General features: G+C 35.6%; 1 protein-coding gene across 1 annotated transcript in view; it reads right to left on the reverse strand.

Moving 5' to 3' along the window:
- GABRG1 (gamma-aminobutyric acid type A receptor subunit gamma1) overlaps positions 1-24076 on the reverse strand; it is an 84378-nt gene that overhangs the window by 13937 nt on the left and 46365 nt on the right. Inside the window, exons 4-7 of the mRNA XM_051831322.2 lie at positions 12202-12422; positions 7188-7270; positions 4383-4520; positions 4141-4293 (exon numbers count right to left, since the gene is read on the reverse strand). Coding sequence (XP_051687282.1) covers positions 4141-4293; positions 4383-4520; positions 7188-7270; positions 12202-12422 — 595 coding nt within the window. The remainder of the gene's footprint in view (positions 1-4140; positions 4294-4382; positions 4521-7187; positions 7271-12201; positions 12423-24076) is intronic.

Genomic DNA, 24076 nt, shown 5'->3' on the forward strand with positions numbered 1-24076 from the left:
GCCACCTCTTTCCACCAGGTCTCCACTGAAATCTTCTCTAACCATTCCTCTCATACTCCCTCACCTCAGCACTGACAAAAGTTAAAGATGACATGGATGTGATGGATTTGGGATTGTAGAAGCAAAGTCTCTGACTCTACCACCTCCAGCTTTGTCATCTTATAGAACTTTCTTAACTCCTCTCTGCCTGTCATTAAACAACTGACATAGGAATATCTTGCTTGATTCCTGTGATGAACAGATACAAAAGGCATTTAATTTACTTATTTGTTCTTAATGTGGATACTTAGGTTATTGATGCTAACATTTTAAAGCTATATTTTTCCTGTAAGTAGCACTTAGCTACAGTATACAGATATTTGTAAGAGGGGTCTTTTAAAAAGTTGATAGAAAATAAGTATTATGAAAAACTATGCATGCATTTCCAAAAAAACTGCATTAAAATAAGCTTATATTTTAATTCTACTTTTTCACAAACCCTCCTATGTTATCTTATGTATGTTCTTATCAAAATTCAATTTGAAATATTGTTTAAAATCCCTATAATTTTTTTTGACCCAAGGGTTATCTGAAAGGTCTTTTTCTTAATTTCCAAATTTGTCATTATTAGTTGTCACTTTTATTAACTTTTAATGGATTTCAGTTTTTCCTAGAAATACACTCTGAAAAATCTTAGTCTTTTGATTTATTGAGATCTTGGTTAATTTTGATTTTATTGAGATCTTGGTTAATACTCTCCATGAAGGTACAAATATTTTGTATTCTCAAGTTAGGTGTAGAGTTCTATAGTCATCATATAAGTCAATAAGTTGGTCATTTCATAAGCTTTTCTACATTTTTAAATGATTGTTATGCAGTTTTAACAATAAAAGAAGAAGGAGTATTAAAATCCTCAATTATGGTTGCAGGCTTGATACTTCTCCCATTATCACTGTTTCAATTATTTTAAAATAAGTATATATATATATAATAAATTAAAGGCTTCATATTTCGTAAATAATGAATAATTTTATTGAATGCATGTCTCTCTAAATTTTCTCAGTCTGCACACTTTTTTAAAAAATTAAATTATAGTATTTCCACAGTTATACAAAAATATATTTCCAAAGATATTCCTTCCACAATTATATTCCATTATTACTTTGAAAATCTTGAAACAAATATGTGGTTTTATTTTGTTATTAATAATTGTGTTAAATTTTATGTTAGTAACATGCTATTATGTTTCTGTTTTATGTGGAAACAAAAACTACAGTAGAACTTGGTTTTTGGTTACCTTTTCAAGTTAGTAGTTATTGTCATTGATTAGTTTGAGAAGAGCAGAGTCAATTTCATGAAAATATCTCTAGGTCCACAATAACAGGAAAACATTTGGGATGTTTAGAGAATCACAAAACATCTCAAAAAGCATAATTCTTTTCTCTATCGTTTCTCCTGCTTAAAATCCTACAATAGACTCCCAACACTTTTGGAATAAAATTCAATGTCCTTAAAATGACTCAGTAAGAGTGATATGATCTGACAACTGGCCACTTATTCAATCTCTTTTCTAATTTTTTTAATCAGCTTAACCACAACATTATCTTAACATCAGGGATAGTCTAGCAGATATTAAGAACCTGTGGTTCTCCCTGTTTGGTGTACCTTTCTACAAAATATCCACCAGCTCTTTAGATACTTAAGATCACTGCTCAAAAGTCGTCTCTTTGGAGAGATCTATGCATATGAAGTAACAAACACCATAAACATCTACCTACTCTCCTCTAACCACTCGTACCATTTCCTCTTCATTGCCTTTATCAGACTAAAATTTTAGTAGCTGCTTAATATTTGCACATCTCATGATTTCCCCACTAAACAAATTTTAACACCATGAACATTTCTTAATGTTGGTTCACTTGTTAACCCTGCAGCACCAAGAACAGTGCTTGTTCTATAGAAAATGTCTGACAAATGTTTGTTAAAATATACAAAATATACTTTAAAATTCTTGATTGTCTAACTATGTAGTATCTGAGATTGTAAGATATCTTCCACGGTTTTTCTCAAAGTTTATTTACTTATTTGAAAAGCAGTTCCTGTGAGAGAGAGAGAAAGAGAGAGAGAGGGAATCTTACAGTAAAATCTTGCTGTGCTTATCTTTGCAATTGGTATATGCTAATATTGAAAAAAGATAAATTCAAGCAAAAAAACAATTTCACAATTTTATGACACTACAGCAAATAGCTTTCTACAAACCCAATAACAGAAATAATCCATTCAAATTTTCTTTGGGGAAAAATATGCAAGTGAAAATAAGAATAAATAAAATATTTAAGGTATACTCACAGCAGCAAACCTACAGCCCAAAGTAATTCATGTGCCTTGAACATAAAATAATTTAAAATATTTTCAAAAAAAATTCTGAAGTATTAGTAGACTTTGTGCATGAGTTATATTAATATGTCCATTTAGTCTCCCAAAAAAACTATATTTCCAAGTATAGAGTTACATACTTCATGTTTGATCTTTGTTATTATGTGATATGGATTTTATTACATTTATTAAATGGAATTATTTACCATCTATCACAGAAACTACATAAAAACCTCCTTGTGGTTGAAAATAGAAATGATCTCAGCTTCCTTTATTTTTATAAGATGCAATTATCAGCAGTGTGACCTGTGTCTTACATTGATTTTAAGGATGAATCAATTGATTAGCAAGTTTTCTTTGTATATCAACATAAGAATGAAGATTATAATTTGTTAAACAAATGTGCATTAATTAGCCAGTTATTTTCTTATATCATTTGATTACTGCAATAGATCACTAGAGAAAGAGAGCAAAAATCTATTATATCAAACATGAATTATAAATTAACCTTTTAATCAATAGGATTGTACAAGCAATTCTCAAATATTCACAGGCCAATTATATATTTTATAGATAACAAAACCTATGGAATAGGGCTGGTGCTGTGGTGTGGTGGGTAAAGTTGCCACCTGCAGTGCTGGCATCCCATATGGGCACTGGTTCAAGTCACAGCTGCTCCACTTCCTATCTTGTTCCCTGATTATGTTCCTGGGAAAGCAGCAAAAGATGATCCAAGTCCTTGGGCCCCTGAACCCACGTGGGAGACCTGGAAGAAACTCCTGCGTTATGGCTTCGGATCAGCCCAACTCCGGCCATTGCAACCATTTGGGGAATGAACCAGTGGATGGAAGATCTCTCTCTCTCTCTCTCTCTCTCTCTCTGCCTCTATGTAACTCTGCATTTCAAATAAATAAAACAAATCTTTAAAAATGAAATCCCATGGAGCTTCTTATTCTTTGCAATTATCAGTCCTTTAGAAAAGTTGACTGTTCATTTGCAGTTATGAGTCAGGATTGCAAAGCCATGCAACCAGACACTAGTAAACTAATGCTGATTATGAGTGATTTAGCTAAAGTAAAATACTGATTAAAAGATATTGAAAATTTGGGGACCAGCTTTGTGTCATAGCAGGTTAAGCTGCCACCTGCCATACTGGCATCCGTATGAGTGCCAGTGCCAAACCCAGCTGCTCTGCTTCTGATCCAGTTCCCTGTTAATGCACCTGGGAAGGCAGCAGAAGATGGTCCAAATACTTGAGTGCCTACTACTCAAAGGGGAGACACAGCTGGAGTTCCTGGCACCTGGCTTCAGCCTGTCCCAGCCTTCATTTTCATGGCCATTTGGAGAGTGAACCAGCAGATGGAAAATCTTTTGCTGTCTGTCTCCTCTTCACATCTCCCCCCAACCTCCATAACCCTGCCTGATAAATGAATAATAAAATAAATCTCAAACAAAGAAAAAGAAAATATTGATCCAAATACAATTCAGGGACTATGTTGATTTTAACGTATTAATTTTCACTGTGCACCTATGCTTCCCTTGATCTGTGTTAGCAGGAGAAATAAGGAATTTTCTAAAATGTCAATTTCTTTGTAATTCTATATTTCTCACTCTTTTATATATATATATATTCATTTCAAAATGGTATTGTACTAAAGTTCCTATCCATTTTTATCTGATTGCAGCCTAGGGAAATAACTCTAATAAGGGTGACTACAAACTTTGATCACAGTAAAATGCATTTAAATATCCTTTAATACTATAGCATAGCATTGCATATCATACCCAGTGATGTTCTTGCAGGCACTGCATCTTTATTGATCCAAAAAGACACCCAAGAAAGAACAACTGTCAGAATGCATGGAATGTAGGTCTGAATAGTGAAATATCCCATCCGCCTGCTCAGGTCAAAAAAAATTGTCATGATAACATAATCCCCTGGAAGAAAAAACATATGTTTTATTCTGGTTATAAAATATACAAAAACATATGCTAGTATCATTCATTGCTTCCTTGTTTTGTCTTACCAGAGATTGTGTGTGAGATTTCAGTTGAGTTCCGTAACCCTACAAATGCAAATTGATATAATCGCCAGTATTTAGGATCAGCCACTTCCACAGAGGGTTTTTTCCACTTATATTCAATTTCATTTTTAGGATATCCATCTAGAGAAGAAATTAAAATAAAAAGTGTCTAGCTAGAAAGTTTCATTATAAGGCACAAAAATATAGAAGGCCCTGCATAAACTATATATCCATAATATAAAGCATAGTCATATCACAGTTATTTTACCTTGATAGGCTGATTTCAGAGGCAACTTTATTTTAGCATATAGTGACTGTATGTGTATTGAGGGTAGAGGACACTACTTCATGTGACCCCAAATGTCTAGTCTTTTGTAACCCAGCATCATGTACAGATTATGTTTTTTTGTTTTTTGTTGTTGTTGTTGTTGTTGACAGGCAGAGTGGACAGTAAGAGAGACAGAGAGAAAGGTCTTCCTTTGCCATTGGTTCACCCTCCAATGGCCGCTGCAGCCAGCGCGCTGCGGCCAGCACACTGCACTGATCCGAAGGCAGGAGCCAGGTACTTATCCTGGTCTCCCATGGGGTGCAGGACCCAAGGACTTGGGCCATCCTCCACTGCACTCCCTGGCCACAGCAGAGAGCTGGCCTGGAAGAGGGGCAACCAGGACAGAATCCGGCGCCCTGACCAGGACTAGAACCCGGTGTGCCGGCGCCGCAAGGCGGAGGATTAGCCTAGTGAACTGCGGCACCGGCCCAGATTATGTTCTATTAGGCTTCTACCCCACAAGGCTGTCAAAGCCACAAGTTAAAGTTACCATTTTGCAAATATTCTGAGGTCATAATCGGCTGCAAATCTGATTCACAGGCTTTTAACTTTTTATGTGAAATTTTGTGGTTGAAAATTCCTTCTTGTTTGTGATCATTTATCTTTCTCTGAGAGTATTTTAGTAGCAAAGCATAAAGATTGCTCTATCATATTATGGAAGCTGAGCTCACTAGTCAACTTTAGAAATTTCCAAAACAATGTATCAAGTTGAACTAAGATCTCTTTTCTGCAACAGAACTAGTTAGTTATCTGTGTTGACCCATTTAAGAATCTATTTCCCTCTCTTTTTTCTCCATCTTTTTTCTTTTACTCTCTAGATCTCTACCCACCTAGTTCTTATTCCTTGCAACTACAGAGGCTGTAGTCATCATTTATAGGAGAGTCAGAACAACAAACACAGCTAGTTATATATGTAGCCATTGTGAATCTCATGATACTGACTTATAAACTTGAGAGTGCAACAAAATCTTGCATACATATTTTGTGAAACAGGCTTAATTCTCTACCGTACTCTTAGAATACCAGAAAAATGAACAATGATTGTCGCAGGTACTCAAATGTACTCACAAAGCAGATTATAACAATGTCACAAGAATTAAGAGTGGCAGTCAGAAGTATAATAACTGCTACTTTATCCTATTTTCATATCAACTATTCTTCCTGGTTTCCTATTAATTAATTTTTGTAATTTGTTTTATTCTTTGATATGTTAATTTTAAAACTCCTAACACAGTGATATATGAGATATTAATATAAAAGAATATTTTAGTGCTGGTGTTGTGTCATTGTGTCTAAAGCTATCCCTGCAATGCCAGAAACCCATATGGGAATGGGTTTGAGTTCCAGCTGTTTCACTCCCCATCCAACTCCCTGCTGGTCTCCTGGGAAAAACAGTGGAGGATGGGCCAGGTCCTTGGGCCTCTGGCACCCACACTGTAGATCAAGACAAGCTTCTGGCTCTTGGCTCCGGTCTGGTCCATCTCTGGTCCTTACCACCATTTGGGGAGTGAAGCAGTGGATGGAAGACCTCTGTGTGTGTGTGTCTCCCTTTCCCTCTGTAACTCTGACTTTCAAATAAATACACAAATAAAGGATGTTTTAATGAGAAAAATCATTAAGAAAATTCAATAAAATAATTAATAAATTGAAATCACAAATATATGGGAATTTAGCAAGTGAAGAACTATGGTAAATTACAAATAAGTAATTAAGAATGGACTCTATGATAAAGTAGAATTTTGAGAGTAAAACAGCAGTAGATAATTTGCAAATATAAGGAAAAATTTAAATATCATTTTATATGTTTGTAAGACTTTCTTAATTAGGTTTATAGAAAAATATTTTACAAAAATATATGAGGACTAATGTATTAATAAAGATAAAATGTAATTAATACTACTACAAAAAGACTATAACTCTTTCCTTGAAAGAAAGCATTTGGGTTTGTACTCAAACTGTTTAGCTCTAACCACTTTTCTTTTGTTGCTTTTTATAATTAAATAAACTTATTTCTACCTTGCCTTTTCTGACTCGTTAAGTCTTCTCAAATATGTGATATTCATGTAGTAAATAGTTTCCACTCAATAAATATTTGAAACATTTTATAATCCAATGTAATGAAGTTAAATCATACTTTTAGAAAAATGGATATTATTTGAATCAACTTTTTATTCTTGCTTATGTAAAAGCATTTGACTATAATTTTTTCTTCAGTAGTCTACTTATTCAAAAACAACAGAACATTTGAAAAAGACAAAACTTATGCAGAATTATTTAATAAAACATGTATTCACACCATATGTATTGCCACTTCTAAAAGTAAGAAGCAAATTCATTATTTGTAATTACTTTATCCTTTTATCTGAGACAGTTGAATACAATCTACAGTTTTGAAAACTGTATTCTATCTTATTTTCTATTTAAAATAAAGATAATTGGAAGCTAAAATTCTATGAAATTATGAATTATTTATCACTTACAGCTTGAAAATTCAAGTGGACAGGAATGTTCATCCATAGGAAAGTTATGAAGCTGAAGGTAACATTCTGCATTAATTGTCAACCTAGTTAGAAAAACAAATAAGTATTAAAGATAAAGATTTTAAGCATTAAAATATTTTTGTCTAATTTATTTAAAGGGTTTTATTTATTTATTTGAAAGCCCGAGTGACATAAAACAAGGGGGGGACATAGAGAGAGAGAGAAAGAGAGAGAGATCTTTAATCCACAACTGGTTTAAAACCTAAATGCCTGCAATAGCCAGGAGTAGATCAGATCAAGGTTTTTATCCAGGAAGTCTATCCAGGACTCTCATGAGGATGGCAGGAACACAAATACTTGCACCATCATTTGTTGCCTTTTCAGGCATATTAGCAGGAAGTTAATTTGGAAGTACGCAATAGCTGATTCTCTAATAAGACACAATGATATGTGTGATATGGTCATCCCAACCAGGGGTATAACGCACTGTGTCACAATGCCCAACCTTCTTATTTAGTTTGGAAATGTGATTTTGTTCTATAATAAAGGACTAATATATAATATTAGAATATGGTAATACTCCTAAAGTCTCAAGGTCTGAAATGATACTATTATAATAGTCATAAATGAGGAAGAAAATTCTAATTTTTCTTCACCAGCAATTTAAGTTGCTTTGTATACAGTTCCATAATAACCCTATACTTACATGGAAATTATTAACTAATTAATTTATTGATTTGAAAGTCAGATATAAAGACAGAGAGATGAATGGAAAAGGAGAGATCTTCTATCCACTGGATCACCCTTCAAAATGCTCCAATATCCAGAAACTCAATTTGTATCTTCCACATGAGTGGCAGGAACCTAGGTACTTGATCCATCACCTGCTGCCTCCTGGGGTGCACATTAAAAGGAAGCTAGATTCTGGGATGCAGGCATCCTGAGTGCTATGAAAGTGCTGCACTAAACATTCACCCCCTACATTTGCATTTTAAGCTCATACTTCAGGATCTCAGCAAACTTATACATGCACACATGAGCACACATACAAGATTAACAATGTATGGATGGTCAAGTATGGTTATTTTTTCTTATCCTTATACATCTTTCCATTATGAATGATTCTTAAAAAGCAGGTATGTCCAAGGAAATTAGTTAATAAAGTTAACCATGGGCATTTATACTTTCATGGAAATGTTTCACATCACTTTTGAAAATCCAAGCATTATAAAATATAACCAGATGGATTCATACAGAAAACCTGGCAACTGGCAGAATAGGAGAAAATATATGCAAACTATGCAACTGATAAAGGGTTAGCATCCAGAATCTATAAAGAGCTCAAGAAATTCATCAACAACAAAACAAACAATCTGATGAAGAAATGGGCAAAGGATCTGAACAGGCATTTTTTAAGAGAGGAAATTCAAATGGCTAACAGACACTGGAGAAAATGCTCAAAATCACTAGCCATAAGGAAAACGCAAATCTAATCAAAAGCACAATGAGGTTTCACCTCACTCCAGTTAGAATGGCTCTGATACAGAAATCAACAAGTGACAGATGCTGGAGAGGATGTGGGGATAAAGTTACTCTGGTCCACTGTGTGTTGGTAGGAATGTACTCGTGTAGTCACTGTGGAAAACAGTATTGGAGATACCTCAGAAACCTGAATATAGATATATGATCTAGCCATCCTACTCCTGGGAATTTAACCAAATCAAAAGATATCAGCATGTGAAAGGGTTATCTGTACCCCCATGTACATTGCTTCACAATTCACAACAGCTACATTGTGGAATCAAACCAGATGTTCATCAGCTGTTGACTGGACAAAGAAATTATGGTATATGCATTATGGAATACTACTCAGCTATAAAAAGGAAATGAAATCCTGTCTTTTGAAACAATAAGGACACAACTAGAAACCATTATACCTAGTGAAATAAGCCAGTTTCCAAAAGACAGATATCATATCTTTTCCCTGATCCAATGTAACTAATACAGTACCTGAAATGTAATGTATTGGATTGAAATAGACATTTTGAGATTGATGATTGTTTATAACCCTTTTATCTTTTGATGAGGAACAGTATTGAAAGTTTTTACTTAAGAGTATTGTTAACTATACAATTCTTAAGTAGACTGAAAAAAGATTGTTGTAAAAACTTAGAGTAAGAAAGCGAGAGGGAGGGAGCCTAGGTGGGAGGAAGGGTTGGGTAGGAAGTGCCTCTATGTTCCTAAATCTATATATATGAAAACTTGCAATGGAAAAAATATTTGCGAACTATGCAACCAATAAAGGATTAAAAACCAGAATCTACAAAGAGATCAAGAAAATCCACAACAAAACAAACAACCTACTTAAGAGTTGGGCCAAGGACCTCAATAGACATTTTGCAAAAGAGGAAATCCAAATGGCCAACAGACACAGGAAAAAATGTTCAGGATCACTAGCCATCAGGGAAATGCAAATCAAAACCACAATGAGGTTTCACCTCACCCCAGTTAGTGGCTTACATACAGAAATCTACCAACAATAGATGCTGGAGAGGATGTGGGGAAAAAGGGACACTAACCCACTGTTGGTGGGAATGCAAACTGGTAAAGCCACTATGGAAGTCAGTTTAGAGAGTCCTCAAAAACCTGAATACAACCCAGCCATCCCACTCCTTGGAATTTACCCAAAGGAAATTAAATGTGCAAATAAAAGAGCTGTCTTCACCTATATGTTTATTGCAGCTCAATTCACAATAGCTAAGACCTGGAATCAATCTAAATGCCCATCAACAGTAGACTTGGTAAAGAAATTATGGGATATGTACTGTATAGAATACTATAGAGCAGTAAAAATAAAACACACAAGAATGAAATCCGGTCATTTGCAACAAGATGGAGGAATCTGGAAAACATCATGCTGAGTGAAATAAGCCAGTCCCAAAGGGACAAATATCGTATGTTCTCCCTGATCAGTGCAAATAACTGTGCACCAAAAAGGAAACCTGTTGAAGTAAAATGGATGCTATGAGAAACAATGACTTGATCAGCCCTTGTCCTGACTGTTGAGGAACAACTTACTACTTTATTCCTTTAAGTATTTTTTTTGTTCTACTTAATACCATTGCTTGAACTTTTTAATTAACACACAATTATTCTTAGGTGTTTAAATTTAATTGAAAAGTGATCCCTGTTAAATATAAGAGTGGGAATAAGAGAGGGAGGAGATGTCCAGTTTGGCACATGCTCAATTGGACTTACCCATAATGGGAGAGTTAGAAACGTGCCAGGGGACTCTAATTCAATCCCATCAAGGTGGCATGTACCAATGCCATCTCACTATTCAAAGTGATCCGTTTCAGTTCATAATTGATCATAATGATAGGAATAAGTGTCAAAGGGATCACATAAACAAGACCAGTTTCTTCTAATACTAACTGATAGAATTAAAAAGGAGAGAATGTTCCATCATGAGAAGCAGGATACACAGCAGACTCATAGAATGGCAAATGTCCTAAACAGCACTCTGGCCTCAGAATCAGCCCTTAAGGCATTCGGATCAGGCTAAAAAGCCCATGAGAGTATTTCAGGCATGGAAAGCCATGACACTCTGGCAAAAACAAAACAAAACAAAACAAAAACCTAAATGAAATATCTCTGCGAGTGAGATCCCAGTGGAAAGAACAGGCCATCAAAGAAGGAGGTACCTTTCTCTGAAGAGAGGAGAGAACTTCCACTTTGACTATGACCTCGTCTAACTAACATCAGAGTTGGCAAACTCAAAAGGCTTCCATAGCCTTGGAAACCCATGACAAGAGCCTAGGGTAATTACTGATGCCATAAACAAGAGTGTCAATTGTTAAATCAACAACAGGAGTCACTGTGCACTTACTCCCAATGTAGGATCTCTGTCCTTACTGTGTTGTACTATGTGAATTAACAATATAACTAGTACTCAAACAGTACTTTATACTTTGTGTATCTGTGTGGGTGCAAACTGTTGAAATCTTTACTTATTATATACCAAATTGATCTTCTGTATATAATGATAATTGAAAATGAATCTTGATGAAGAATGGGATGGGAGAGGAAGTGGGAGATGGGATGGTTGTGGGTGGGAGGGTGGTTATGGGGGTAAAAAAAAACACTATATTCCAAAAGTTGTACTCTGGAAATTTATATCTATTAAATAAAAGTTAAAAAAAAGAAAAAAACTTGCATAAATTAAATAAAATTTAAAAAAAGAAAAAGGAAAATTTATGAGCTGATCAAATGTTAGTACTGAAAGTAAATCAGAGGCCAGCGCCGTGGCTCAATAGGCTAATCCTCCACCTTGCGGCGCCGGCACACCGGGTTCTAGTCCCAGTCGGGGCGCCGGATTCTGTCCCAGTTGCCCCTCTTCCAGGCCAGCTCTCTGCTGTGGCCCGGGAGTGCAGTGGAGGATGGCCCAAGTGCTTGAGCCCTGCACCCCATGGGAGACCAGGATAAGTACCTGGCTCCTGCCATCGGATCAGCGTGGTGCTCTGGCCGCAACCCACCAACCGCGGCGGCTATTGGAGGGTGAACCAATGGCAAAGGAAGACCTTTCTCTCTGTCTCTCTCTCTCTCTCACTGTCCACTCTGCCTGTCAAAAAAAAAAAAAAAGTAAATTAGAGAACTACAAATTAAAAAATAAATAACTGGGGCTGGCACTGTGCTGCAATGGGTTAACGTCCTGGCCTGAAGCGCCACATCCCATGTAGGCACCGGTTCTAGTCTCGGCTGCTCCTCTTCCCATCTGGCTCTCTGCCACGGCCTGGGATAGCGGTGGAGGATGGCCTAGGTGCTTGGGCCCTTGCACCTTTGTGGGAGACCCAGAGGAGGCTCTTGGCTCCTGGCTTTGAATTGGCACGGCCCCAGCCATTGTGACCATCTGGAGAATGAACCAGCGGATAGAAGACCTACCTCTCTCTGTGTCTCTACCTATCTCTGTAACTCTATCTTTCAAAAAAATAAAAAATAAAATAAAAAAGTTTACCTTAATGTATATAGAACTCGACCATCATTCCAAATTCTAAGCAGACGATTAGGAGTTGTTATCCAGTGAGCATCAGATTTTCTAGAATTTCTGAAGAACGTGTCAGGAATCCAAATTTTTCCAACCATATTACTATTAAGCATAAGCACTTTCATGGTACTATTGAACTTTAAGCGACTGTCAAACCATGTTTGGGCAAATATTATATCAATTGTGTACTCCTAAAATATAAAAAGGGTAATAATATATTAGTGAAGCCACTCTTTTAGTTGCTTTCCTCAGAAGTTAAAATATTTATATTGTGAAGTTCCTGCAAGTAAATATCATTTAAACACAGTCTTTGTGAGGGAGGAAATGCCATTATTTTAACCACTGTTTTTAAATATTTACATAAATACAGAAAATAAAATCCATGATGTCAAATAATTGTTGCCTATCATTGTGACTTTCTTTTTTAATTTTATTCAAGGCTTTATTATATACATAGGCAGCAAATGTAAATTAAATACAAAAGTAAACTATTTTAATATTAACAAAGCAATTATTTTAAAATTTGTGATACTTATGCAGTGCTTAAATTACAAAATATCACAAGTGCTGAGTCAAGATACAATACCTCCCAAATTATCTAACAGCCATTGTCCTTTTCCTGAAAAAGCAGTTGTAATTATTAAGCTCACTGTTCTTAAATTTTTAAAGCAATCATATACAAACCTATTGAGAAATTAAGTCATGCCAAACATTGCATTAAATGGTTTACTATATCATGTAACTAAATTCATATTATAACCCTATGAAATATATACAACTATAATTATGATTTTCAGTAACATGAATGGAGTAATAAAGAGGTCAAATAATCCCTGTCCCATATCACAGAGCTAATGATCCAGCTGTTAGGAAAGCTGAGCCAAGCCACAGGAAGATAGATTCTAAGCCCATATCCAGAACTAACACACAGACTGGTAGTCATAATGAGACCCAATGGATTCCAAGCTCAGAACTTGTCTGTGATCAAATACTTTAAATGGGAAGTTGTATAATTGTGAAAGAGGTAATCAAGTGTGAGCTAACTTTGGATCCTAAAAAATGTCTTCCATAGAAATGTCAAATTTATTTGATAAAGTAAATGAGTAAGAATGCAGTAATAATCAGTACCTTATAGGAAGGGAAATGAAAACATGCGTGTGTGTGTGTGTGTGTGTGTGTGTGCATATCCATAACTTCGATGTTGAAGGAGGAAATAAATTGAAAAATACAAGGTGTTATGTAAATTTTTTGAAGGGAAACAGTCACTGCTTGCTTTTATTAGCAATTAGCCAATTTACCTTAAGGAAAAACCAAACTCCTATAATGACAGATATCCTAAACAGCACTCTGATCTCAGAATCGGCCCTTAAAGCATTTGGATCTGGATGAAAAGCCCATGAGAGTATTTCAGGCATGGAAAGCCAAGACACTGTCACAAAAAAATGGGCTACATGAAGGATCTCAGTGAGTGAGATCCCAGTGGAAAGAAGGGGCCATCAAAGAATCATGTACTCTTCTCTGAAGGAAGGAGAGAACTTCTACTTTGCTTATGCCCCAGCCTAATACTGATGGAGTTTGTGGACTAAAAAGGCTTCCATAGCCTTGGCAGCTCCTGACATGAGCCTCGGGTGATTACTGATGTCATAAATAAGAGTGCCAATTGTTAAATCAACAACAGGTGTCACTGTGCATTGCTCCCCATGTAGGACCTCTGTCCTTAATGAGTTGCACTATGAGAATTAGCTGTAAAAGTTGTCTTCAAACAGTACTTTACATTTTGTGTGTCTATGTGTGTGCAAAATGTTGAAATCTTTACTTAGTATAGAGTTGGTCTTCTGTACATAAAGATAATTAAAAATGAATCTTAATGAAGAATAATGAAGAATGGGAGAGGGAGTAGGAGGTGGGACAGGAATGGGGGTGGGAGGGCGGGTATGGGTGGAAGAACAGCTATATTCCTAAAGCTCTACCTATGAAATTTGCATTCATTAAATAAAATCTTAATTAAAAAAGAAATAGAAGTATAATTGGAAACTGAAAACAATACCATGAGGACTAATAAGTAAACACACCAGGAATTAACTTATTAAAGGGTAAGTTGGAACAAAAATCCTGGTTAGTAGGTGGAATACTTATAATTTGTTAAGGGGATATAGAAGAAAATTGAAAGGGAAATTTTAATTATTTCAAATGAACACTGTTGCAAATTTAGAATTGATTAATTAAAATCCAGCAACAAACCAAATATTATGTAATTGAATATAAAGGGATTCAGAGAGACAGATGAAAGATAGATAATAGATGATTTTCCATATAGTAATGTAATATATGATCATGCAATAATCTACCTGTATATTTAATATCTATTGCATGTCAGTCATTGTTTTGCATGAATTCATGTTTGAAAATATGAAGTACTTTTGTGCAAAAATACATTGTGACTCTTAGCAAAGTTTTTGTTGCCTCTCCAGAGTTACAAGTGTAGAGACAGAAGATTAAAATTGTAATTTTTGTAACTTAATATGGAAAGGCAAGTTATGGGCAGAAAGTGGGATATAGGGAGAAAGTACATTTGCAGCCTCATATGATAGCCATAATCTTGCTGATGTACTTTGTTTATAATGAAAGCTAAGGAATAATACAAATCACAATACCTAATGCATAATAACTAAGCATACTTACACTGTGGCTGCTTGGTAATCTTATGGTATAATATTTATTGATCGGTACACAACATGGAATGTATTTAGGAGAACAAATAGACTTACATATAACATTATGAGTGAATCTCCTCCTTAAGCCATGTGAAAAATTCTTGGGCAATTTCCTTGAATATATCTTTAATCTTTATTTAATCTTACTTCTCAGACCAGATAACTTATATTTTGAATTAATTATGATATATTATCATATCCAAGAAGCCTTTTCACCTCACATAAATGATTAAACTTTTAGAGTCCAACAGTACAACCTAAACTAATGACATGTTTTCTAATTTTGGTTAATAAATGTAAATACAAATGAGGTCCATTCCTCATTTTTTGGTATAGCCTAGAAAGAGTGTTTGATCAATTTTTTTGCCATGATTATGCACTTTTTTTGTGGGATTGGCAGCAAAATCTACTTAAAATACCAGCCAGGTAGTGGCTGGCTAAAATTCAACAATTATAAGGGTATACTTTGCTCCAGTATTCCTAACAGGGCATCATTGGTGGTAATTGAGAACTGCTTTGTCTAAGTGAGGCGTGTTGCAACCAGCTGTTGATGCTTCTTAGAGACAGAAGGGTTTACTTTGGATATCTAATGCAATTGTCTTCTCATTCTTAGATATAAAAAGATATAGAATACAAGATTTGAAAATCTGTCCTTCCCAAACTCATTGTTGTGTCTAATTCTCTCAAGCCCTTCTATGTTGCTGACCCTTAAAAATGCCTCACTAAGATAAGAAGTTCATTAAATCTGTGTTATTTAATATTAATTGAAAAATCAAATTTCATTCACTCATTTGTATTAGTTTCATTTCCAGAAAATGACCAAAAGTGCTCTGTACTTGATGTTCCTATTTAGAGGTTATAAGTATCTGAATATTACATAAGCAAAGAAAATATGAAATGGAACATCCCTTCACTCAGAACAAGAAGTACTTTAGATTCTAAGATTAACATGTTGAAATAGCAAATAGACCATTAACAATTGAGATCCAATCTACCTAATTAGATTTACCGTACATCCTTGCAAATTAGCTGATCAAATATCATAATAAATAAATGTCATCCCATCCTGATTTCTAACTTAACTCGTGAAACCATATTAATGAAAGTCTGTAGAATGGCCTCACTATTACAATAACAAATTTACAAATATGTATTGCATCCAATGTTAAAGTACTAGATAAATCAATATTAATGATTTTATTACATTTTTAAATCACTGGTTAGCTCAATATTACTATCATTCTGGTAATATGAGGAACTTCACACAAAACACAAGGCCTGTATAAGAAATAAATGCAAACATATAATATTATCATGACGTTTGGTTGATCCTGAAATGCTTGGCTTTAATCTCCTAAATAATCTAATCATGGCCAAAATAGTATGGTGACCCGAATCATGGTTGAAAATCACTCAGGTTCCAGAGCTATGACATGCACAGAATAGATACACATCTAGCTAACCCACAGCACAAATAGCTTTACTGGTAAAAGTTAATGGATATCATCCATTTTTCTCCATCATTGTAAGAGCATCAGCTTCTTGATTCTATCACAATAGTAAGTTAAAAAGTGTTGTTATTCTATTTTTCAAGTGGAAAAAAATAAGGAACAAATAGGTTATGTCAGCTTTTTAAATTATTCAAGTCATCTAGCAGTATACTAAAAGTGGTTTGAAAAATATCGAATAATCCTGATTCAGCTTCAAATACTTTGGACTCTATCTTATTTTTATGTCTATGGAAGCATATGGGCAAAGGCACATAACATTGTGTGTATTCACTGGTTAATTTTTGTAGCAAATATTTTCCATTGTTACTGTTGCTTTTTTATTATACTGTGTTTACAAAAATTTAAATGGACGTTTAATATATGGATGAATGAAAGCTGGAAATTAATAAGACTTATGAGAAGTATAAATCAAGTGAAATAGAAATAATAGAGATTATTTTCAGCTAGAAAATACTACGGAAGATAAACTGAAATCCTAAAACTTCATTTGTTAATTTTCTGCATCATGCTTATCTGTGCAATTCTTACCAGATATATATTCTGTAATATTCTATATACAATTTTAAGAGTAAAACATCAAATAGTATAATCACACTGTATCCTGATTCTAGAAAAAATACCAAGAAAAAAGTGAATTACAATCTTTAAGGAGGTTACAATGCCAATCAATAAAAAGGATAAGGTCAGCTTCCTTGTTTATACAGAAGTAAGCTGAGATCTGTTGTGGGAGCTGCCTTTATGAACATGGGTTAGTTAGGGTTCTCTAGAGAAACATAAGGAGTAAAATGGATGCAGGAATTGATGACAGATGATACACTGATGATGATGATGATGGCAGGTGGATTATAAAATTATTTTGGGGAATTGATTTGTGGCAGTATTGGGTCTAGAAAGGGAAAAATATGTGCAGCAGATTGGTAACTGGAGATCCAGGAAAGAGCTGATGTTGAGTTACCAGGTAGCATAGACAGAACCCTTTCTCCCTCAAGTAATCTCAATCTTCTGTGTTTTCACTTCATGGGATAAGAACAATTTGCTTTATTCAAAATCTACTGATATAGATGTTAATCATATCCGAAAAATACTTCCACAGCAACATGTGGACTTGTGCCTGGGAAAATATCTAGGTAATGTTATAGCATAGTCGACTTGCCACACAAAATTAACCATCACAGAATGATAATAATAGGAATGCAATTATGGAGTCATAAACTTTAACAAAAGTTATCCATGTGTTTCTTTTACAGACAAGAAAATGGGGGAGATAATTATTATGTTACAAAAAATATATCTTATTCCCTCATGCTTTCTGTGACTCTACACTCTTTTCACTTTCCTCTACCTGACTGTAATTTAGTGAAGTTTGCTCCCTGTTTTTCAATGGAATGCATGTAATAAATTAAAATTTCACTATTGATTGGTTCTTCTCTCTTTCTGTTTCCCTGAACTCTGAATTGATCTGAATAAGCATGAAATCTGAAAAGAAGCAATCTTCACTGAAGATATAGAGGTATTAAGAAAAGTTTCAAAAAAGTAAATAATGAAAAAAAATGAGCACATCAATATATATCAATATACCAGTTTTTGGATGTGTGATGAGTCACTAAATGAGATATGTGTGTTGATCTTACATTTTAAACTTATTTTAAACTTACTACCAATTCGCTACAGCTTAATATTGACTTGAAGCAACTTTTAGGAAAAAAGCTAATATTTGAAAATTTTTATATAATTAAGATAATGTATTTTTATTTAATATCTAGCAACCAGACACATGTATTTTACTACACTAGTTTATATTAAGAATAGCATATATCCATGAAATATTTCAGAAGCATTTATCCAAAATCATGTGAAATTTACTCTGAGCCTACCTCTAATACTAAATTAAAAATATTTTAATAGATCCTTACTTAAGGAAATTCAAATTTATATTCAGGGGCTGGTATCATTGTCTAACAGGTAAAGCCACTACCTGCAATGCCGGCATCCCCTAAGGGTACCAGTTTGAGTACCGGACGCTCCATTCTGGTCCAGTTCCCTGCGAATGCTCTTGGAAAAGCAACAGAAGATGGTCCAAGTGCTTGGCCCCCTGCACTCAGGTGGGAGACCTGGATGAAGCTCTTGGCTTTAATCTGGTCCAACCCTGGCCATTGCAGTAATTTGAGGAGTGAACCAGTCAATGGAAGATGCTCTCTCTGTCTCTCTCTCTCTGTTTCTGTCTCTCTCTCTCTCTCTCTCTCTCTCGGTGTCTGTCTTCTCCCTGCCTGCCCCCCAACTCTGCCTTTCAAGTGAATAAAATAAATCATATATTCATACACACACTCACACACACACACACACGGTGAACATTCATTCTTTAATGGTTATTTATTTATTTTTAAACATCTATTTATTTATTTGAAAGAGTTGCAGAGAAACAGGCAGAGACTCGGGAGGAGGAAGATTTTCTATCTGCTGTTTCAGTCCCCAGTTGGATGCAAGGTCAAGGGGGTGCCATGCCAAAGTCAAGAGCTAATAGCTTCTTTCAGCTCCCACATGAGTGGCAGAGGCCCAAGCATTTGGGCATCTTCTACTTTTCCCAGGCCATTAGAAGGAAGCTGGTTTGGAAGTGGAGCAACCAAGACATCAGTTATAGGATACTGGCATCATAGGCCACGGTTTTACAAGCTTGGCCCTAATGCTGGTCCCAATTTATTTATTTTGGAGAAAGAGAGAGAATCTTCCTTCCACAGGTTTACCCCCCAAATGCCAGAGACATCAGTAAATGGATCAGGTCATATCTAGGAGGCTGGAACTCCAACTGGGTTTCCCATTTAGGTGTCAAGGATGTAACTTGAGCCATTATCTCATGCCTCCTGGGATATACATTAACAGGAATCTGGATGCAAAGAGGAGCAGGATTAAAGTCCAAGTATTCTGACAGAGGATGTGGGTGTTCTGGGTGGCAGTTTAACCAACTGCATCACAACACCTACACTTAGTATTTTTTTTTTTAACAGGCAGAGTGGACAGTGAGAGGGAGAGACAGAGAGAAAGGTCTTCCTTTTTGCCATTGGTTCACCCTCCAATGGCTGTGGCCCGTGCACCGCGCTGATCCGATGGCAGGAGCCAGGTACTTATCCTGGTCTCCCATGGGGTGCAGGGACCAAGGACTTGGGCCATCCTCCACTGCACTCCCTGGCCACAGCAGAGAGCTGGCCTGGAAGAGGGGCAACCGGGACAGAATCCGGCGCCCCAACCGGGACTAGAACCCGGTGTGCCGGCGCTGCAAGGCAGAGGATTAGCCTAGTGAGCTGCGGCGCCGGCCCTTAGTAGTCTCTTTTAAGCAGAGAATAAATAAAGATAATCCCCTTAAAACATTCTTATTTGCTTTCGAGAGTGCATCAAATTGTTTTTGTTCAATAATTATTTTTAGATTTTCAAACTTTATCTTCTTATCCAATCCTCATTTCCACCATTATAATTCAAGTACAAGGAAGCAAACTTTCCAGGATCACGTAACATGGACCAGATTTTGAACATATACCCTAAAGTTTAACCTCTTCCCTATAGCACAGTTCATTCATATGAAACATGAAATTATAATTAAGAAAACCCTAGTTTAATGGGAATGCAAACAATAGCTATAAACAATAACTGAATAGAAAAATGGCCATTTCACCCATATACAGTAGAGAAAATTTCAGTTACTAGCTTGTGTCACTTATTTCCTTTCTGCTTTTATCATCGTGTTCTGTTTTAATGGCATGTATATCCTTGTTATCACTGTGGGATACCTGAATGAATGAATGAATGAATGAAGCCTGTTTAGAACATGCTTCTTCAGCCAGAAGCACAGAATGAGAGCAAACATATACATATATTTCAATTATACTCTCACATTATGTTTCACACTCAATTAAAATCATGGTAACTACTTCTGTACATTGGATAATTGATATTCAAGTGAGGGCTCAGCTTCCTAGTGAACACTAACAGGCAATCATGTTTTCCAACATAATGTGCAACATTTGGCATATATTGGTTCAATGTTAGATAGTTGGATTAATTGTTCTAAGGTTGAGTGGGAAAGTATTTCTGCAATAGTAATTTCAGTGTACAATTAAAAATGTATATCTTGCTGTCTGAATTATGCTGTCTATCTAAGCAAGACAGGCCACTATATTTGGAAATAATATATTTAGAAAGAATTTGTATAGCTAATGCTTAGGATTATTTATATTAATACAAGTTTATGGATTCTTATCAATACTACTAATGCACAAAATAAAGAATTTTTTGTAGGTGGAGATTTGTTTGTGGGTGGACATTTGTTTACATCAAGTTCAGAATTACTTTCTTATCTCAGTAGTTTGGAACATATTTTGTACAAAACAGAGCTGGGGACTCCACCAGAAAATCTAAGATTTATTAACCAATTTGCACAATTTCCAATATAGCAATTTGTCAGAATTTTTGTTATAACAAAATGTCAAAAGTAAAGACTCCTAAAGCTAGTTAATTAGCCCTGGCCCAAAGCGCTGGCATCCCATATGGCCACCGGTTCTAATCCCGGCTGCTCCTCTTCCCATCCAGCTCCCTGCTATGGCTTGGGAAAGCAGTGGAAGATGGCCCAAGTGCTTGGGCCCCTGCACCCACGTGAGAGACCTGGAAGAAGCTCCTGGCTCCTGGCTTCGGATCAGCGCAGTTTTGGCCGTTGCGGCCATCTGGGGAGTGAATCCACTGATGGAAGACCTCTCTCTCTGTCTCTACCTCTCTCTGTAACTTTCAAATAAATAAAAAAAAATCTTAAAAATAAAGAAAGAAATAAAAAATTAAATAAGGAATAAGATTTTGTCTTTTAATTATATACATAATTTTAAATACATTCCAGAACATGCTGAGTATATCAAATCTCTACATCATGAGACATTTGAGAAGTTACATGTACTGCATTGAACACGGGTTGAATTCAAGAGAGGAAGTCATCAAACAGTTCTAATTCTGTAACTTATTAGAAGATGGTGCTGACTGAGTCATCTACATGTTCTCATTGGCAAATATTTAATTGTACTAATTCTATATATATTAATCCATAAAGCTCTCAGTCATCTTATTAGAAAAAAATTCAAAATAAACACAACTATATTTAAAATCTGATAGAGATCAAGTAGAGATTTCTCATGTGTGAACCCATATAATACAGAAATAATTAGGTAGCTGAAAGGATATGACGATAACATTTTTCTTTATCACAGTAAATAGGAAACACCCTATTTAATGGATTATTAAATATATTATGATACTAATCAACTCTTAATATTATGCAGCATTTGATGATATTTAATTGTAGTTAAAGAAAATAGCATTATTGATATAACAAGTGGAAAGATGCAGTGATATAAAAGGGTATGTGTAATAATACAGAATATCATAAAATTACATATATAAAATAATGGAGGGGCTGGCGCTGTGGTGCAGTGAGTTAAGTCCCAGGCCTGAAGCGCTGGCTTCCCATATGGACGTTCTAGTCCCAAATGCACCACTTCCTATCCAGCTCTCTGCTATGGCCTTGGAAAGCAGTAGAAGATGGCCCAAGTGCTTGGGTCCCTGCACCCGCATGGGAGACCCAGAAGAGGCTCCTGGCTCCCGGCTTCGGATGGGTGCAGCTCTGGCCATTGGGGCCAATTGGGGAGTGAACCATCAGATGGAAGACCTCTCTCTTTCTCTCTCTTTGCCTCTCCTCTCTCTGTGTAACTCAGACTTTCAAATAAATAAATAAATCTTCAAAAAAAGTTATGAAAATTGTAGTAACAATAGTAATCGATAATTATATTCTAATATTTTATTTTAATTTTTTTTTAAACTTTTATTTAATGCATATAATTTTCCAAAGTACGACTTATGGATTACAATGGCTTCCCCCCCATACCGTCCCTCCCACCCACAACCCTCCCCTTTCCCACTCCCTCTCCCCTTCCATTCACATCAAGATTCATTTTCGATTCTCTTAATATACAGAAGATCAGCTTAGTATACATTAAGTATGGATTTCAACAGTTTGCTCCCACACAGAAACATAAAGTGAAAAATAATAGATGATTTTTTTTAAATGATGATGAAATCAGAGCAGACCTATTGTCATGTTTAATCCCAGTGAGAGTCAAGTTGGGAATTGATAATTTCTTTTTTTTTTTTTTTTTTTTTACAGAGGATCAGTTTAGTATGCATTAAGTAAGGATTTCAACAGTTTGCACCCCCATAGAAACACAAAGTGAAATATATTGTTTAAGTACTCGTTATAGCATTAAATCTCAATGTACAGCACATTAAGGATAGAGATCCTACATGAGGAGTAAGTGCACAGTGACTCCTGTTGTTGACTTTACCAATTGACACTCCTGTCTATGGCATCAGTAATCTCCCTATGCTCCAGTCATGAGTTTCCAAGGCTATGGAAGCCCTCTGAGTTCTCCGACTCTTATCTTGTTTAGACAAGGTCATAGTCAAAGTGGAGGTTCTCTCCTCCCTTCAGAGAAAGGTACCTCCTTCTTTGATGACCTGTTCTTTCCACTGGGATCTCACTCGCAGAGATCTTTTGCCAGAGTGTCTTGGCTTTCCATGCCTGAAATACTCTCATGAGCTTTTCAGCCAGCTCTGAATGCCTTTAGGGCTGATTCTGAGGCCAGAGTGCTATTTAGGACGTCTGCCATTCTATGAGTCTGCTGAGTATCTCACTTCCCATGTTGGATCACTCTCCCCTTTATTTACTCCATCAGTTAGCGTTAGCAGGTACTAGACTTGTCTATGTGCTCCCTTTGACTCCCAGTCCCTTCACCATGACCAACTGTGAACTGAAACTGATCACCTGGAACAGTGAGATGGCATTGGTACATGCCACCTCGATGGGATTGAATTGGAATCCCCTGGTATGCTCATTTTTAAAAATTCATTTATTTATTTGAAAGTCAGAAAGAAGGACAGACATAAATCGACAGAGCTCCTATCCATTGGTTCACTCCCTAAATGCTTACCAAATCAGGCTGAAGAAAAACGCTGGGAGCTCAGTATAGGTCTCCTACATGGGTGACAGCTATCAAATTGCTTGAACCCTCCCAGAGGGCATATTAGCAGGAAGCTGGAATGAAGGGACTACAAACTAGGCACTTGTATATTGGAGGCAGTTTCCTAGGAGTTTAACTATTGTGTCATACACCCACTCCTCTAAGACATTTTACTTTTTACAGCCTAAATTAAATTTCTGAATTTCTCATACTGAACTGTGTTCATTTTTAACTAGAAAAAAAAAAAACTATGGAATATTTTTAAAAAATTGTATTAGGGTCACCATTGTAAACACAAAAATGGGCTTATTTAAATCAAGAAATAAGATTGTTTTAATACTTTTAGAGATTTGGAGGTTAATTTAACATTCTAATGCTAAAAATTTGAACTCTTTTATGGATCAATATGAATACCCTGGACCCAAGAACACAGAGAATAAGAAATATTGCATCCATTCCTACTTTTTAATTGTATCTTTGCTAGTGTTAAATCAAAAATAACAGGCTTATATTGTTTTAAGATTTGTGAAAACATGATTTTATAGTATCTTATGACCAAAAAAGTTTTTAATTC

The sequence above is a fragment of the Oryctolagus cuniculus genome, chromosome 2 (assembly GCF_964237555.1).
Source record: "Oryctolagus cuniculus chromosome 2, mOryCun1.1, whole genome shotgun sequence".
Lineage (NCBI taxonomy): Eukaryota > Metazoa > Chordata > Mammalia > Lagomorpha > Leporidae > Oryctolagus > Oryctolagus cuniculus.